This window comes from Microplitis mediator, chromosome 2 (assembly GCF_029852145.1).
Source record: "Microplitis mediator isolate UGA2020A chromosome 2, iyMicMedi2.1, whole genome shotgun sequence".
Taxonomy (NCBI): domain Eukaryota; kingdom Metazoa; phylum Arthropoda; class Insecta; order Hymenoptera; family Braconidae; genus Microplitis; species Microplitis mediator.
In genome coordinates this window covers 1,485,950-1,501,106 of record NC_079970.1, presented here as the reverse complement: position 1 = coordinate 1,501,106, position 15,157 = coordinate 1,485,950, and the positions used below count along the sequence as shown (strand labels likewise).

Sequence of the window (15,157 nt, the reverse complement as noted above, 5' to 3'; positions counted from 1 at the left end):
GGGCAAGTGAGAATATGCACTCTCGTTTAATGATGAAAGAAAAATAACTACGGCACTAGCACCATTTCTACTGTCACATATGTATGTATATATAAATATATGTGTAGGTGTGTTAGATGAAAAGTGTGAGGATAACATGTGTGCGGCTGGAGGCATAAGGGAAGAGTGTAAATGTCAAGGGCGCCCCCAGTGAAACGTTTGATGGTAAGATATTGCCGTGGGACAGATTTAACGCGGGGTATCAAACTGAAATGAGTGAAAATAAGTATCTGAGTAAATAAGAAAGAAAAAAAAATGGCTACTGAAAACGAAAATTCTTGGAATAATATTCGCGTACGTCATTGGATTGCTAAGTGGGCCAAATTGTTGATAGAAGAGTCATGTGTCCCTAACATATTCATCGTATATTTCTGTCATATTGAGAACCCGCGCAACTTTTAACGTTTTCTAAGGAATTTTAATTTTTGGGAATTTTCTAACTCATACTTCGGTTATTAGTCACAACCGGATGGAAATAACACGAGTTCAAAAATTTATTTTGATCCTTTCAGACGCTTTTGGGATTTAGACTCAATTTTTTTCGGGCAACGTTAGGGTAAAAAAATATAAGTAATGGAATTTTATAGTCGGACAATAAATTTTGAAAAATAATCGCAGCTCAAATCTCAAAAAAAAAAATACGAGAATTTCGGCTATAAAAAGAGAGACAAAAAAGTTTATCGTCACATTTTTTTAGCCGGCTTTTAATGTTACTGCCAATAAAACCAAAGTGCCATAAAAAAGTAAAAAAAATTCAGTAAATTTATTGCGAGAGCTAAAAAAAAATTTGACAATAGTCATCAAGTACGAAAAGTCAGTGATAAATTACCGCGTATTTAAAAATTTATTTAATAGGCATCTAATTTAAAAATAATATTTTGTCTCCGGATATTACCGTACCCTTTAAATAGATAAATATTTTTCACATAAACCGCATCACATGTTGGATCTCCGGATGACATTAATAATTACTAAAATATTTGAAACCGCGCCAGTATCAAAAATTCATGATCTTTGGCGCCTTGTACTGACCCCGGCCGTTAAAAATATATTCAACATTTTTTCGTTTTTATTTAATTCCATTGTCGCTCGTTGAAATGAGCCGTCAACTCGGTTTTTTTTTCTTGTTGTTATCGTTGTCATGATAATTTTTTTTCAGTCCATTCAAACGGAAAAGCAAATAAATAAATAAATAAATAAAAAAATAACAAAATGACTCCGGACAAGATGGTCAGGTTCGAATTACGATATTCCAAAAAGACTATTTATTAATATTATATTAGATCGTGATTCACAGGTTGATATTGCGACACTTAATATATCTCGCGTGCCAGTATCTCACTGAGCGATGTAGTTAGTAAGTAGTAACTAAACCGAGGATTACGTATTAAATTTTCTAAAAAGATAAAACTTACCCACTACTAACGTCCACAACTCATATCAGCGGGCCGACATCAGCCAAAGACTCTCCATATTTATTAGAAAGTAATCTGCGTATCCAAGGTTTTTAAAAATAATTTAGCGCTCCGCGAACTGAGGACTTGTCCCAAAGATATTTAATTCAAAACAAACTCTATTTATAACAATAAATTAAAAATAGTAAACAAATAATTTTAAATACAATATACATATATATGTATTTGAAATAAAAATATACAAAGTGGTTGGAAAAAGGAGCGACGTTGAAAATAATTTAAGTCGCACTATAAATACAATATGGCACTCAGTTCTGCGTGGTACGTCGCACTGAGATGTTGGAAAGACTATTTACGCGTATTATATACAAATATAATTATTAGTCATTAGCGACTTTTCAAGCAAAATATTCATTGATATTTTCAAGAGGAAACGTAAAATTTGAACATCAAAATTTTGTTTTTCATTTTACGGAAGTGAGAATTCTCGAGAGTGCTCGTGGATAAATATATGGAGTTATTGATATCGATATCGATTTTTGTAACCAATAGAAAATTTGAGTTTTGTCGAAGAGATGGAAAAGTTGAGCTTGGCGGAAGTCACGAGACGCAAAGACCGAAGACGCCGTAGGGGATGGACTGTTGTTGTAGGTCACGAAATTCGGTAAGTAGTTTAAGTTTTGGCGGGAGAGTTAATTTGAATTAGTGGTGATTGGTGATTGATGAATGGTGATTGATGATCGAGGATCATGTGAGCCGGCAGTGGGCACTAAGATTAAGATTAATTGATAAACACGAGGGGTTGACAAGAGGATAGATGGTCGGTAGAATAGAGACGGTGGTTTATCGGCATGCAAAGACCGTGTGCTAGTGACAAGTGTCGCCATCGTTAAAAGAACTTGCAAGCCAATTAATGATACCTGTGTTTGTTTCATACGATGTGCTGTGTACGTATGATGCATATTGTATTGTATTGGATGGAAAACAATATTCATGTTGACATATTGATATATTTATGATTTTCCCGGGATTCTAGTCGGACGATGGGTAGGAGAGAGCGGGGAAAAATGAGTCACCATTTTTTAATAAATTTTTTCTTTTTTTTTTTGTAAATTTTTATGTGTATAGGGAAAAAGTATGAGGAAAATTGGTCAGCTTTTTCAGGCTGAATATTTGAAAATTTTGACGGAAAAATTTTTTTTTTACTAAAATTGGGTTAAAATTTAAAAAATTATCTTAAATTAAATATCAATATTGGAGTCATAGCTGACAGTTGAAGAATTTTCTTTTAAAAATTTAGGAAGCGAATTTTTTTTGGTCAAAATTTCGAAATCGTATTATTTGAAGTGACCGACTCATTCGATATTTGTCTTTGAAACTGTGAATAAAAATTAAAATTGGTGACTTATTTTACCCCACACTCCGATATAAATATTTCAATATTTATGTATGAATAAATTTAAATGAAAGCACTTTGTGCAAAAGTTTAATAACTTTAGCTTTGTGATAAATAATTATTTACTAATTGGTAACTTGTTATTGTATTGCTTTATGATTTATTTTAATCTTTGTGTAGACAAGTCTTTGAAATATTAAAAATGATAAAGAATTGTTTGTGAGTCATGATTCCCGCGGAACACGAGTGACTCAATTATATATTTATTTAAATATTTTTTTTATGACAGCAGAAAATAACTCTGCTTTGATGCTTTCTTGGGAAATTATTCGATCGCTATAATAATCTAGTGTATAATTGTTTGAATAGGATGAAAAATTTAATTGCCACTAATTTTAGTGGAGAGTGTAATTAAACTGTTGGCATAGATGATGACGAGAAAAGTCTTTTGTCCAATTGAAAAGTAATCGAGTCTTTTTTTCTTTTATAAATAATTAAACTTTTGTTTGAGGATGAATGACAATTAGCTAAATTTTTATGTCTCATTGTATGAAGAATTATTTTTAGATTATTAATTTTCTTACTAATTTACTTACACGGTATTGTATTTAATTAGCAGTGAATTCATTTAAAATATTTTCATCTTTGGGGATACTAGACATTTCATTTAAAAAAATGATATCGTTCGAAAAATAGAAAAAAAATTTTTTTTGAGAAGCCAGCGAGTCTCGATTTTCTATAAATTTTCTATACAATTTCTTAGACGGCATTTTTCATGAAAACCCTGGCTCCGATCGAATATTTTTCGTCTTCGGAAGAATCAGACAAGTCGTCAGAAATTTTTTTTCAAATTCTCCGCTTCAAAAAAGTGTGCAATACATTTTATTACTAAAAAAAAAATTTCAATCCACTCACTAAAAAAAAAAAAATCTTTTTCCAAGAACTTTCTTGTTAAATTTTATTACCGAGTTTAATGTACCGAAGTAGAGTCAGTTAAAAAAAAAATTTTTACAAAACTATAAAAAATTTCATCAATTCAATTATTAAAAAATTTCTTCCCTGCAAATTACATACACATTTTATTACATTTAATTAAATTTAACTATGACTTAAAATAAATTAAAAAATTTCCACCCAAATTACCATTAAAAAAAAAAATTTAATTAAATTCAAACCGAAATTTTCCAAGTCCGTCCACTCAGCTGCAAAACCTCTTCTACTTATTTACAAAAAAAAAAATATATATCTCACAATAATATCAAGTATATATTTATCATCAAGTAGATAATCTCCACAAATTACCCATCTCAGATAAAAGAAATCGTGATGCATCGTATATATTTTTCTAGCAAAAGAATTTTCTTATAAATATCAAAGCACGTAAGAAATCTCAAGGATATTTAGATTTTTTGAATAAGCGGATTTATCAATCCTGTACATGGTTCTCTGATATGATAGGATTGGATCGGCCAGGACAGGATAAAATGGTTGAGAATGGGATAGGATGAGGGTGACGGCGATGGTGCGCGAGCACGATGCAGCGAATTCACCCGGGAGTGAAAAGGAACCAGACAAGGAAGAGAAACCGGAAGAGAAAGAGGAAGGAGTAGAAGCAAAAGCAGAAGCACCAGCATCAGCATTAGCAGCAGCGCAGGCTGCGCCCTGTAGTGACACGACGTGGTGGTTACCAGTAGAGGAGACATAGACGTAGTCATAGATATCAAACTCGAGTGTGTAGAGTGTGTTGTATGTAGTGAGGAGCACAGCAGAGGTTGCCGAGGTTGGGGTAGAGGTAGAGGAACGCGAGCGCTGGCCTCTGCTCGGGCTCGGTCCTTGCTCAGTATTACTACGTGTTTCATGTAATACGGATGTCCCCGTACTTCCTACTCCTACCTGGCCACCTCACGCACTCATTACCGCGGATTAAACTCAACTCCATGTGCGTAAACTTGTAAAATTTAAAAGTGTCGCGAAAATGGTTTATTTTTAAATTTGCCGCCGTTTTTTATTTATTTTTAAAAACTCGAGGTAATTATTGTGCTGATTAAATTTGTTTTAAGTGACAGTTATTTAATTAAGTGATTACTCAAGCATTTGAAATAAAAACTTGGTCATTTTGAAGTTTTAATTTAAATTCAAATTCTGAACTTTCGATTAGAATGGAAATTTTAATGTTGAATTGACATTAGATTTTCTTTAAAATAAAACAGTGAAAATTTTATAAAATTACGTCAGCAATTTGAATTAAATTACAATAAATGAATTATTAATTGAGTATGTGAGTAATTGGGTACCGTTAAAAATACAATTATCGCTATTGAATAAATTCAAAGAGCAGATTCGGAAAAAGCTAACGAGTACTTGTTTTTTACTTGACCCTTTATTTAAATGGACAGACGGACACTAGAGTTGATAGAGTAGAACAGATGAGCTAAAAGCTCAGTGTAATAAATTAAGGTACCGAGTCTGAGTCGGAGTTTTCGGTTCTCGAGGTCGATCTGTTATTTTAATTGAAAATACGCTCAGTTCACTCGGAAAATACACATACACATGTTCATATATATGCATAAACACACACATTTTACCGCGCAAATTGAAGAAGACCCGCACATGACGTACATCTTATTAGCAATGCAAAAATAACAATACCGTTTTATGTATAATTTAATACGTATGCGTTGATTATTTAGACACAATATCTGCTGGACCGTTAATTCAAATTCATAAGGAAAATTTAATGTCGTAATTTGAATTTTATTAACCTCTAGTCGACCCTTTTTAATGAGTATTCAAATTGCAATTTAATAATCCACTAAATATCAAAAGTTATTTATAAAAGAAATGAAAATTTAATTTTAAAAAATAGATCGACTCGATATCTCGGATGATTAATGACCTCAGTGCGAATGTTTTGATGTGTCGAGGAAAAAAAGAAATAATAATAAAATAGGGATAAAAAACAGGCAGAATCTCAAGATTAATATTGACAAATGTTTAAATTATTCATGTTTTCCGACTGTCGTGACAATAAATATTTTTATTTATTAGACTTTCAGCGGAGGCATTTATTATTCCCAATTACGTAAGAGTTAATAAAAATTTGAGTAAACGAAATAAAATAACTGGAAGTCAAGGATTTAAGTCTGGGTGGTAATAAAAAAAAGTTTTGAGATCTTGAGAACTGGCACGTCGACTAGATCAATATTAGGAAAAATAAAAGGCTTTATTAACTAGAGCCATAAACTTTTACCTACTCAGCATATGCCGGCTTATAAAAAATAACGCTGGCAATTGAACACTCACAAATCATGTCACAGTATATATATATATGTATATATGATGGTATCCAATTTCTTAGTCAATACATTCTTACATAAAGAATTTCCTTGTAACAATAAATGGATGGCATTTGGCTGATTTCCAATAATATGAGAAAGCCCTCAAAATATAACGGTTATGTTCAGTCAGTGATAATACCTTTTATATATATTACCTTATAACTGAAAACCTCATTAATCTAAATACACACCCACTGTGTAAATGACTGTCATTTTCCAATTAATTTTTTTCTGAATACACAGAAGGCGTAAAAAATATTTTGCACTACACTGAAAAAAAGAAATATTTGTCCCAAATAAATCAATTTAGTTGTGGCTTTTTTTTGAATATTTCTTAATGACAAATAAATATATTTGGTACAACAAAATATGACAGTTGATTCAAATAATTTTATAATTTGACGAAAATATATAATTTATTTGTGGTAAGTAATTGATATATTTGTGGTAAAGATATTAAATTTGTGACAAATAACCTAAAATTTGGCGATACTATACATGGGGCATTCCACGCCAAATCAACCACTTTTGAATTCGACCCCTTTAATTTGGCTGAAAATTTTTTCTCTTTTTCTACCCTATCAAAAACGTTTCTCATAATTTTTTCAAATTTTTTCACCTAACCGAAAAAAAGTTATAAATTTTTGAAAAAAATGGCTTTTTTTATTTTAAATAGCTATAACTTTTTCAAAATTCGACTGATTGGAACGTTTTTTTTTTCAAAATTTTCGTTTTTAAATGTACTTTTTGAAAAAAAATACAAAAAAATTATTGCAACCTATTTTCATTGTTTTTTTGTAGATTTTTAGAAAAAATCAAAAATTTTTCGATGTTTACTATTTTTGATTTTTGATTTTTTCTAAAAATCTACAAAAAAACAATGAAAATAGGTTGCAATAATTTTTTTGTATTTTTTTTCAAAAAGTATATTTAAAAACGAAAATTTTGAAAAAAAAAAACGTTCCAATCAGTCGAATTTTGAAAAAGTTATAGCTATTTAAAATAAAAAAAGCCATTTTTTTCAAAAATTTATAACTTTTTTTCGGTTAGGTGAAAAAATTTGAAAAAATTATGAGAAACGTTTTTGATAGGGTAGAAAAAGAGAAAAAATTTTCAGCCAAATTAAAGGGGTCGAATTCAAAAGTGGTTGATTTGGCGTGGAATGCCCCACATATATTTGAAGCCCTTATTTATTTGTAGCAATTGGATCATTTCTTTACCACAAATAAATCACTTATTTCACGCAATTAAACTACTCAAATATATTATATCTTTCTCACAATTAAATATTTATTTGGCCATATCCAAATATACGATATCTTTGGCTCAAATAAATCTTAGTTGGCTCAAATAAATCTTTTCTTCAGTGTACGAATTGAAAACGAAAATTATCGTACTGCTGAAAATAAATTAGTATCCAATAATAAAATCTCTTTCTCATTACAGCCCTTAATTACAAATTTCGAAAGGTCGCTAATAAATCTGTAATAGAGAAATAACTATTTTTCCAGCTGTAATTTCTTTTATAATTACAACGCTTGGAAAAATCTGTTATTGAATGAATCGAAATTTGAAAAATTTCAGACTTCGAAAACAAAATCACAGTGAAAAAATAGTTTGATTATTTTTCAAAGTTGTAACTTTTCTATTTCACTTCTAAAATTGAATTTAAATTCACGCGGTTGAAATAACAGTTTTTTCTTCTCGTTTATTTCAAAATTTTTTTTACAATCCAAAGTATATATGACGGATAAAACCAAAGTAAATATTTATCGACAGTAAAAATGACAATGAAGGAAACAAAACCACTTTTTCCTGGCTTTTATGGAAAACACTCAAAAATTATGATCGGGCTTTTAAAAATCTAATGAAAGGTATTCGGAATTTTTTTCAGGCACTAGATAATTTTGAACGGGCGGTAAAAAGTTGTGCAAAATGACAGTATCTTATATTTATACTGAGCAACGTGCTCTAAATATCTCAATAATTCTTCAACCAGATGGATAAACAGAGTAATCGAACAAGTGTTTTCCTGACATTATTTTTCAAGCTCATCGTCTACGTCAATCCAAATATATCTACTCAACCATCTATACTAACATAAATAAGTTAAATTGTCTCTCGAAATTAATATACAGAACAATACTTGGCATATTCTATTACATATATAAGTCTCTTGACTGAAACAATAAACCGTGAACGTGAACGTGAACGCAGTTGTTGTAACATATTTTGAGCAGTTAACAACTAACGAGCTTACATTTGTTACACATGACCCACGCTGCATTACATTATAGTTTAAATACTTGTACCGACAAAACATACAGCCCAACTATGTAATATTAAAACATACGTGTATATATGACGATAGCTACGTCAGTGAAAACGATCAATAGAACTAAACGTGTGAGTTGGCAATTCTCACTGTTGTTAGTTATAGTGTAGCTTTTGGCTAGTTCTGGTCCAATTGTACCAGTCTATGCTACTTGCGTGCCCTATTAATATGTGTTCATTATATCATTCTATACATATATCTAGGCATTGCGGCAGACTGAAGAAAAAAAGTTACTTTTGTGAAAACAATACATCCTAACTAGTAAATCAACAAAAATTATTACATTAGTAATTTAATATCTAATTTGAAGAATAATTTTCTAAGAATAAGAAAATCAAAATTTTCTGGGCTTGGAAAGATTTCCTGGGTAGAAAAATTTCAAGCCAAAATAATAATAAAATTTTTTCTCGCCTGAAAAAAGGCCTAGGTAGTGAACAAAAGGCTGAAAACTAGCTAGGCCGGAAAATGGCCAAAAATTAGGCCTAAGAAAAACCGAAAATAGGCCGACTCTATTTTTTGGCTATTTTTCGGCCTGCTTATTAAGAATAATAAAATTTCGCCATGTTTCTGGCCAATTTTTGACCCTTTCCAATAATACTCTACTGTTTCGACGAAATTTTGGCCAAATTAGGTCTCTTTGGATAAATTTCGATGGTTTCAGCATAATTTCGACCAAATTCAGCTTTTTGGCCAAATATTTATACCCGGGTTTTTTGATTAAGAAAATAACTTTTCATGAAAACTTCAAAATTTAGCATCAAAAATATGTTCGATTGAAAATTTTGAGCAGCATAATTTCTTTTAAGCAGAAAAAAACATATTTCTAAAAGTTATTGTTTTTTCTCAGTGTAATGGCCGTATGTTGGTCAAAGAAATGAATCGATTATAAAGCGTGCCAAGATCACCAAACGCATTTTAATACTAAAACTACCACTTAAAACTTACGACCTACTTAACTCCCGCATTCGCTATTTTATGCGATTTCATTGATCATGCTTTTATTTATTATTATTGTTATTATTTTTTTTATCAACATATCATAATATTGCGTTCTATCGTCGTTTGAAATCGCGGATGTGATATATAACTATGACCGCATTTGTCTATAAAAAAAGCTTTCATTTTATCTAGTTAAATTTATCAAACGAAATCACAGCGGATTTGTCTGGATCGTATTATTAAATTTATTATCATTATTATTATAAACCGTTCGCTTAATCTGATGACGAGCCGATATTAATTTCGTTTAATTAATAAACGTTAAATATAATAAATAATAACCTTTTAATTAATGTAGATTTATTATTTGGTTGTTCGACTCTCTGCTGTTTGGTTTTATTGGCTCTTCATTCGATGACAGCATTTCGAAACAAATGGTGGCTCTTTAATTAGCTATTTATTTAAATTTGAAATTCACTCGTGATAATGTTGTCTCTGGATTTTAAAATAAAATAAAAAAACAACGATAGGGAAAAAGGAATGCTTTCATCATGTATACTAATTAATGCATTCAACTTTGAGCACTGCGAAGCACGAGATTGTTGGGAAAATAACTAAACAACATCCCCGCTTCGGGCTGTATTTTATAGCAACACTATGATGAAAACTGTCAGCAACAACTACACCTAGTGAACATTATAAATATACATATATATTTGTATATACAAATGAAGAGTAAATGAGAAAATTTATCGATTTGGGAAATTGGATGAAATCATAAAAATTCAATTACATTTTTTTTTTTTTTAATTCTACACTGTAAAAAATCACCGGGGTAAGTCCAAACGGTGTAGGTGTTAAAATTGGCGGTGTTGAATTTCAACACCGAAAGCGGTGTGAAAATAATGCCGCCACTGGTGTAAATGTTCTGTACCGGTGTTAAAAAAAATCTCTGGTGTTAAAATAACGCCGCTGCTGGTGTAAATATTCTAGACCGGTGTTAAAATAACGCCGTAGCCGGTGTAGATATTCTGTACCGGTGTTAAAAAAAATGCCCCGGTGTTAAAAAAACGCCGCTGCTGGTGTAAATATTCTAGACCAGTGTTAAAAAAAAATCTCTGGTGTTAAAATAACGCCGCCGCCGGTGTAAACACTCTGTACCGGTGTTAAAAAAAATCTTCGGTGTAAATATTCTAGACCGGTGTTAAAATAACGCCGTAGCCGGTGTAAATATTCTGTACCGGTGTTAAAAAAAATGCCCCGGTGTTAAAATAACGCCGCCGCCAGTGTAAACACTCTGTACTGGTGTTAAAAAAAAATCTCCGGTGTAAATATTCTAGACCGGTGTTAAAATAACGCCGTCGGCGGTGTAGATATTCTTTACCGGTGTTAAAACATTTTACTTTGTGAATATTTTTACTAACTCGATCACTATACTTGTTAATAAATAACATTCTTTACTAATTTTCATAAAGAATTGACATTTTTTGTGTTTTATAATCTTTAAAGTTAATACTCCAAGCGGACGCAATTGACCCCGATTTTACACCGGCATTACTCCACTTTTACACCGGTATTACTCCGCTTTTACACCGGTTACCCCGCTTTTACACCGATTTTACTCCAATTTTACACCGATTAACCTGATTTAAAACCGGTATTTTTAACACCGGTGAATTACTCCTCCTACACCGGTGTAATTTTATTTTAACACCGGGCGGAGTTAAAATAAGTCCATTTTTAACACCGCTCTTTTTACAGTGTATAAAATTGTTTAAAAAATTTTCTTAATTGCAAAGTCGAATAAAATTTAAAATTTAATTTTTAACTCGAAAAAACTTAAAAACTCGGTTTGTAGACGTAAATTTTTCAGAGAAGTAGAGTTTATAAAAAAGTTGAACCAAGTTCTTGAACCAGAAAACGGATATTTATGTTCGGATAACAAGTTTGTTGTATGAAATTTATGATAACTTTAAAATACTCTTGACGTTTAGTTTCTACTTGTCGTATATATATAGACCCTTTACATACATCTTGCTATTTTACAGATAAGAGATATTAGTTATCCCTGCGGAAGGCTAAAAATAAATACGCTCATTAAAAAAGTTTTTATTTCGAACTTTGAAAGGGCGCGCGACGAAGAAATTTAATTATTAAACTAAACTTGAATTTCAATAATATTCAAATTTAATTCCCGCCGTCAAATGAAATTAATTTCTTAAATTTATCATAAGTCGTAATTAATATAAACTTTTTAACTTTCAATTATGATTTAAATAATTTAATTACCGGAGTATCCCTTTTAGCTTTTATCGACAGTTTCTATTGAGTTACATCCATTATCAATTTAAAAGGGTTGAAATTTTTTCCATGCACCCTTTTAATGGAAACAAACTTTATAAATGTCCTTTGATATTTTTTACTCAAGCAAAAACACTGTTTTTATTAGTACGCGGCACTTTCAGCTAAAAATATTTTTATCACTATATTTATACTTTAGAACAACGTAAAATCCCAGAGGATTATATTTAAAACAATACATTCGACATGACATCCGAGACAAAGAAAACTACTTTATAAAATAATAAAACCTCGTATTAAAAATATTTAAAACTTGCAGAGAGAAGTTTATTCATAAAAAAAAAGTTTGAATTTTCCCGGCTCTCAAAGGACAGTTTCAATATTTAACTCTTTTTATTGAGTTTAAATTCGAGTGAAGCCGCAACGGAAATGCCGCGGCCATCCGTCTTACCTGCTCGTAAACAAGGTTAATCTCATTCAGGATATTCCTCAGCTGTCTCTTGGTTCAATAAAACCTCAACCTAAGCGACCGATAAAATTTAACTCTGCTCGAAAAATAAATAAAACCCGATCTCATTGCCATGAGCACATAAAAATTATCCCGGTAATTCTTAGTTTTAAATCGGATTCCCAATGGCCGATTAATTTGCTTTTTAATTAAGTACACACTGTAAAAAAAGCGGTGTTATCCAATCGGTGTTCAAACGGTGGACATAAAGAGTAAATTAACTCTGATCGAAGGACTAGGGCGGAGTATAAATGTTTTAAAATCGCCAAAACAGAAACAAATAATAACATTTCGTTAAAATTACGAAATTATCGTTAATTGAGACACAATCAATTTTATTGCCTATAAAATGAGGAACTTATATTAAATTTAACAAATTGCGAAATTTTTGATCACTTATCGATTTAAAAAATTAAGAAAAGTATCACAATTATTTTCATTATAACTCTGATGTTTTTCATGAGGTCCCGAGTCAAAACGCGAATTCTAGTTTCGTTCTCAAAAGCCTCAATTCCTTTGATGTTTCATTTGCCGCCCAGAAAGTAACTCTACTTTAGTACTCAAAATCAAGACCTTCAAATCCTCAACGAAGGAAAAGTTATACTTCGGACTTTGAAAAATTTTAGATAGAAAAAGGGAGGGGAGAAAATACGTCGAATGAGACTTTTGAGGTTCAAATGTGGATAAAATTATTCCTGTACGTTTTGAGTACTTTGAGGCTCTAATCCAGATTATGTTACATAGAGAAAGGAGGAATTGTCGGTATTAGCAACGGCAATGGGAGTAGTTCGGTGCTCACCACTAGATGGCGCCTACCATTTGTAGTGTCCCTGGTAAGAAACTTAATTTAGAAGTGTTATATTCCAAACTTGCAAGCGATTCTGGTACCATAACTAATCTGTTATACAGAGTTACAAGTGACTTTTTGAATGGTCAGCATTTTGGGAACATTTTATTAAGCATGTTTTATACATCACATTTAATAAAGTGTGCGTTTAGCAATAATATTTGAATTTAAATATATAAATATAATTCTTACGTGGACAATCGTTACGTGTTTTGAAAAATTAGCAAGTACGAAGTGTTTGATGAAATTTACGTATATATAATTAATTATAATTAATAAAATATTGGTTCTATTGAAAACCAGCCGCTCTATTGTTATATTTATAACCAAAAAATTAATTGAGATCGAATAATCTGAATGGGTCCAATGTTATAATGACCCTAAAAAAACCTATCATAATAATGAAATATTTTATTTTAACGATCCAATTTAAAAAAATTAAATTTCTATACATTAAAAAATAATTGCCTGTGGTTTATTAAGAAAAATGAAAGATAAAACACACAGATTCGGATCTTTCCTTCAGGAATCATCATATTCAAAGCTTTTTTTCGCTTGAAACAGTTTAATTTTTATATTATAGAAATGGCCGAAAGACCGGATGAATGACTCAGATTGATAGCATTATTTTGCAAGTTGTGATATGTTGATCCCATGAGAGATTTCCATTTCTTTCAATGACAGAATATCGCACTTCTTCGCGCCTGGGATCTTTTTCAAAATAAAAAAGTACAGTATTTTGACCGATGTCGAACATCAAAGCGCTTGAAGTTCTAACCCAGATTATGTTATTCCAGTTTAGTCCTCAGTGGTAAAATTGGTCGCAACTATTACTTTGAGGACTAAACTACGATAACTTTCCATACTGTTGTCAATCTGTAAATTCTAAATTGATCCTCAAAAACTTCATTTAGAACTTTGAGACGTAAATCCGAATTCGTTTTTTGACTCGGGGTAGCTGATTTGAAAATGATAAATTAATCATTGATAATTTTACTTTATTTTTCTCGCTGATTAAGTTTACAAAGAGACTTTGATCACAAAAATTTATTAATTTTCATTAACACGTGATTGCATAAAATGTTCTTTGGATTTTTTCATAAAATGAATAAAACTACTTTTTTTTGACACCGGGAAAAATTTTACGACCGTCTTCGGATTTAAATTGAACACCGGGATAGCGAGGACTTACACCGATTTTGTTGACAGTCTATCAGAACGACAATGTCGGCCTCGTACTCTTAATTTCGCCAGCAGTTTATACTCACATAACATTCAAAGTTACTTGGAAAGCTGACCTTTGTCAAACTGCCCCTATTTGAGCGACCTACATCCCGATCGAAGTCGTTAACATAAAAGCTTAAATAAAATAATGAATACCGGGGATTTTGATACATTAAATTTATATATATTCGAGAGTATATTCTCCACAACGCAATTATAATTTATTTGCTCAAGTATAATTACTGATTACTAAACAATTAAAGATAGCAAACAACAACCAGCTATATATATATTATCCATAGATAAGATAAATGGATTTCAAATATATATGTATAAGAATGTATGTGTTCGCGATATATATGTATATAAATATACAAATAAATTGTCGTGTCTCGTGGCACGAGGCCATTATCAACATCTCAGTGACAGTTCTAAACTTGGATTCGCATGTAGGCTCACACTATTGGACTTTATTCTTACATTGTACTATAAGTTGACGTAAAAACTAAATCTCATATTGTTAATTTTCAAATTTCGCTCTTTGGATTTTTTTCACAGTGAGAAGTAAATAAATTTTTAAAGAAACAAAATTACTTTATAAATATTAAATGTATATTTAGAACAGAGTTTGTTATCATACTTATTATTTTAAAGCACAAATGGGATTATAAATAAGCCTTTGAGTTTATATTTTCATTACAAAGTCATTACTCCTTTGAGAGCTCGCTCTATTTTGCATATATATACATACTTTTTTTTTTCTTATATAAATTAATTGAAAGTTTGATGAATTCAAATGCTTGAGTAAAACTTTT

General features: G+C 30.8%; 1 protein-coding gene across 10 annotated transcripts in view; it reads left to right on the top strand.

Moving 5' to 3' along the window:
• LOC130678663 (cAMP-specific 3',5'-cyclic phosphodiesterase) overlaps nucleotides 1–15,157 on the top strand; it is an 81,802-nt gene that overhangs the window by 40,402 nt on the left and 26,243 nt on the right. For 2 of the 10 annotated variants that reach the window (XM_057486020.1, XM_057486019.1), the window contains exon 1: nucleotides 4,705–4,878. The exons of 4 other annotated variants lie outside the window; for them this stretch is intronic. Coding sequence is in view for 1 of the 6 variants with exons in the window: in XM_057486025.1 (XP_057342008.1) it covers nucleotides 2,030–2,118 (89 nt within the window). In the remaining 5 variants the exon portion in view is untranslated. Of the gene's footprint in view, nucleotides 1–1,779; nucleotides 2,119–4,684; nucleotides 4,879–15,157 lie in introns of those variants that run through there. 4 more of the 10 variants (XM_057486021.1, XM_057486017.1, XM_057486025.1 and 1 more) reach the window with 3 other exon arrangements.